The sequence below is a fragment of the Rutidosis leptorrhynchoides genome, chromosome 11 (genome assembly GCF_046630445.1).
Source record: "Rutidosis leptorrhynchoides isolate AG116_Rl617_1_P2 chromosome 11, CSIRO_AGI_Rlap_v1, whole genome shotgun sequence".
NCBI classification, from domain to species: domain Eukaryota; kingdom Viridiplantae; phylum Streptophyta; class Magnoliopsida; order Asterales; family Asteraceae; genus Rutidosis; species Rutidosis leptorrhynchoides.
The window spans coordinates 184,504,067-184,506,999 of record NC_092343.1 but is presented as its reverse complement, the minus strand read 5'-3'; the positions used below and the strand labels follow the sequence as shown (position 1 = coordinate 184,506,999).

Sequence of the window (2,933 nt, the reverse complement as noted above, 5' to 3'; positions counted from 1 at the left end):
TTCCACGAGTCATTTCACTACTATATTATTATAATTCTAACAAGTATGCTATAATTTTGGGACAAATATTTAATAATAGTTAAAATTCATTTACACATCGGTGAGTAGTTGAATATGCATGCTCTGGCTATATATATGTTTGACTTTATAAACACAAAATAAGAAACCCAAAAATTTAGAAAAACATTTCCATTTTACTTGCACTCAATCACTAATTACCCAACACATACAATAATTAATTTTCAATTGTGAAGTTCTTTCTCTTCTATAAAAACCAACACTAACCAATTCAAAAAGCATCACAATTAGTACCAACTTATATCTTAACATTTTTTCACAATGAAGGGCTCTTACCAACTAGCCACATTGTTAGTAATCGCGACAATTTCACTACTTGTCGTGTTTGTACCTTCCTCAAATGCCGCAATAACTTGTGGGACCGTCATTCAAGATGTAGCCCCTTGTGTGAGTTACCTTAGAAGTGGGGGTGGTATGCCCCCACCTGGTTGTTGTTCAGGTGCAAAGGCACTTGCTGCAGCCGCTAGTACAACGGCTGATCGACAGGCTGCATGCCAGTGCCTTAAGTCGGCTTCTCAAAGGCTAAACCCAAACCCGAGCTTGGCTCAATCACTTCCTGGAAAGTGTGGGATCAATTTGGGTTTCACTATCTCATCTAGTGTTGATTGCACCAAGTAAGTTTCCATTACATAATTAGTACACAAGACTCATAGCTAGTGTGTCGTAGAGCTTATTAGTATCAACTGATGTTTCGTAATGATATCAACTAGTATTTTTTTTTTTTTTTTTTATGAAAAGCATAATCATATCAACTATAACTATAATCACCAAACTTTAATCAAGTTACTGACATAAGAAATCACACCGGATCTTGTTATTTATTCTTTATATATAGATTGTAGGTTGCACACATATCCACAAATAAACAACAATTGATAGTTTGACGCACGCATATTGTGTTTTTTATGACTATAAACCGTAAAAATAGACCTTTAAATGATCACAAATCAAGTAGAAGTTTGAATTTCAAGATTATAACTCGAAGTTAGAGAAATATAATGTTTTGCATATTTGCAGAATTACTTGATAATGGACAGCTGCTGTATTGTGCATGGAGCAGGAAGAATCTGGTGAGGTTCTGTGTATGAGCTACTCATACATGTTGGTTTTTATTTTCAATATAATAAGTTTTGTTTGTCCTGCTTCAATAGATGGGGTTTACGTAACAATGAGATTTGTGTACTTTGTCGTTATTATTTTATGTAATATTATTGCCGTTGTTTTAAATTTTCACGATACATAAATAATACTCGGTGAGTATTTGCTATTTGCTTAAATGACGAGTAACAAATACTGTATTAGTTTAGAGATCCAACATTTGGAGCCGAGCTTAGTATGCATAGCACAAGCAGAGTCAATTAACTCGAATACAACCCTAACGAGTGGTATTGGATGAAAAGGTTCTATCTACTGATTAAAGATGGTCAGTTTGTGAACAAAGAACCATCTAATCTCACAGTAACAAATCATATCAAAATGACAGTCAAAAAACATCAGTGTTTGGTGTTCACAATAATTGAAATTAGATAAACGTGGATCTTATAGTAAACACAAGTATCAATCTAAATATGATGCACTGATCATTATTATAAACTAACGTGAATAACACAAGAAGCAAACAGATAACCAATATATGAAGACTTGAATGTGATACCTGCACTCTGATCATCATCATCAATAAATAATAGAATCTGACTGATTAAGCAGAGCTAGTGTCTCAGTGTAGGAGCTCACGCTGCATTTAGTCAAATAACCATGGATTTCATCAAACTTAAGAATTTTGGCATGTCCTGAGCACGGGTCATAAACATCAAGTAGGGTCAATTCTCCAGTTGCATCATCTTGCTCTTCAAAAATAGGTTCACCATTCTTCCTAAACTCAAGTACTCCATTCAACATCGCACTATCGATTCCATTAACAGTGTAAAGCTTTGTAAATGATTTCAGAACACCTTGATTCATCTTCCACACGGAACAAACTGGTTTTTGACCCTCATTATTAATAAAACTTTCAATCACAACAAGAGAATCCATCAGTTTCGAGACAATCATATATCCGGTGGAATATGCTAAATTATCTGAAAGAAACACTTCACCAAGTTCTTCACTTTTCAAATCAAACATAATAATCCGTTTATGACGACCCGCATCAATTTTATCATAAGAAAGCAAATAAATAATCCCATTTATACAAACCTGACAATTCAACCGGTTTAGAAGGCATAGTGATAGATATACTTCTCCAAACCCTCGAACTTAACGTAAACACCTCAACTTCCCAAGAAACACAATTTATCTTTACAAGCTTAGGATCACTAGTGTTAGGACAAACTCCAAAACCAATAACAATATCTGGGTGATTTCCTAATACCACATTTGGAATAACAATATCAACCGATTTCCTAATCGTAGGATTCCATAATACAACCTTTTCGTAGCTTTTGTCTATATCTTGAATGAAAACAGAGAAACATATTATTCCGTGAGAGGAACCAAGTTTAGACGTGTATTGAGGTCCATTAAGAGTGAGGGCAAAACTTGTGTTCTGGAAAACTATCATCATCAATAATTGAAATATATTTTAGCACTTTATCTAATTTATACCTTAAGAGTAGATGATGTGGCTGATTGTCACGCAGGCAGTTGTCATTGATAAACTTGGAGCTGTCGATTAGTGATTTCCATGGCTTTGAAACGGATCTGAATCTAATCAGTGATTTGATCGGTAGCTTTTTGATGATTTCAGTTTGAATGTCGAATGGTATGAGGTCAGTCATGTTGATTTCGATTTCGATTTAGATTTTGATTTGATCAGCGTTTGATAATTGATGTGAGGGTTTAATCGGAGGTTGGCA

At 34.5% G+C, this 2,933-nt stretch overlaps 1 protein-coding gene across 1 annotated transcript; it reads left to right on the top strand.

The window, feature by feature from the left end:
• The first annotated feature begins 317 nt into the window (after positions 1–317).
• LOC139877810 (non-specific lipid-transfer protein 8-like) lies at positions 318–1,314 on the top strand. The gene is made up of 2 exons (XM_071865225.1): positions 318–692; positions 1,096–1,314. Exons 1-2 carry the CDS (start codon positions 340–342, stop codon positions 1,103–1,105), a joined length of 363 nt encoding a protein of 120 aa, XP_071721326.1. The 5' UTR covers positions 318–339; the 3' UTR covers positions 1,106–1,314.
• Positions 1,315–2,933: the final 1,619 nt, after the last annotated feature.

Bases quoted from the DNA above. Each gene is read 5' to 3' on its own strand.
- LOC139877810 (XM_071865225.1), top strand. From the start codon at position 340: ATGAAGGGCTCTTACCAACTAGCCACATTGTTAGTAATCGCGACAATT.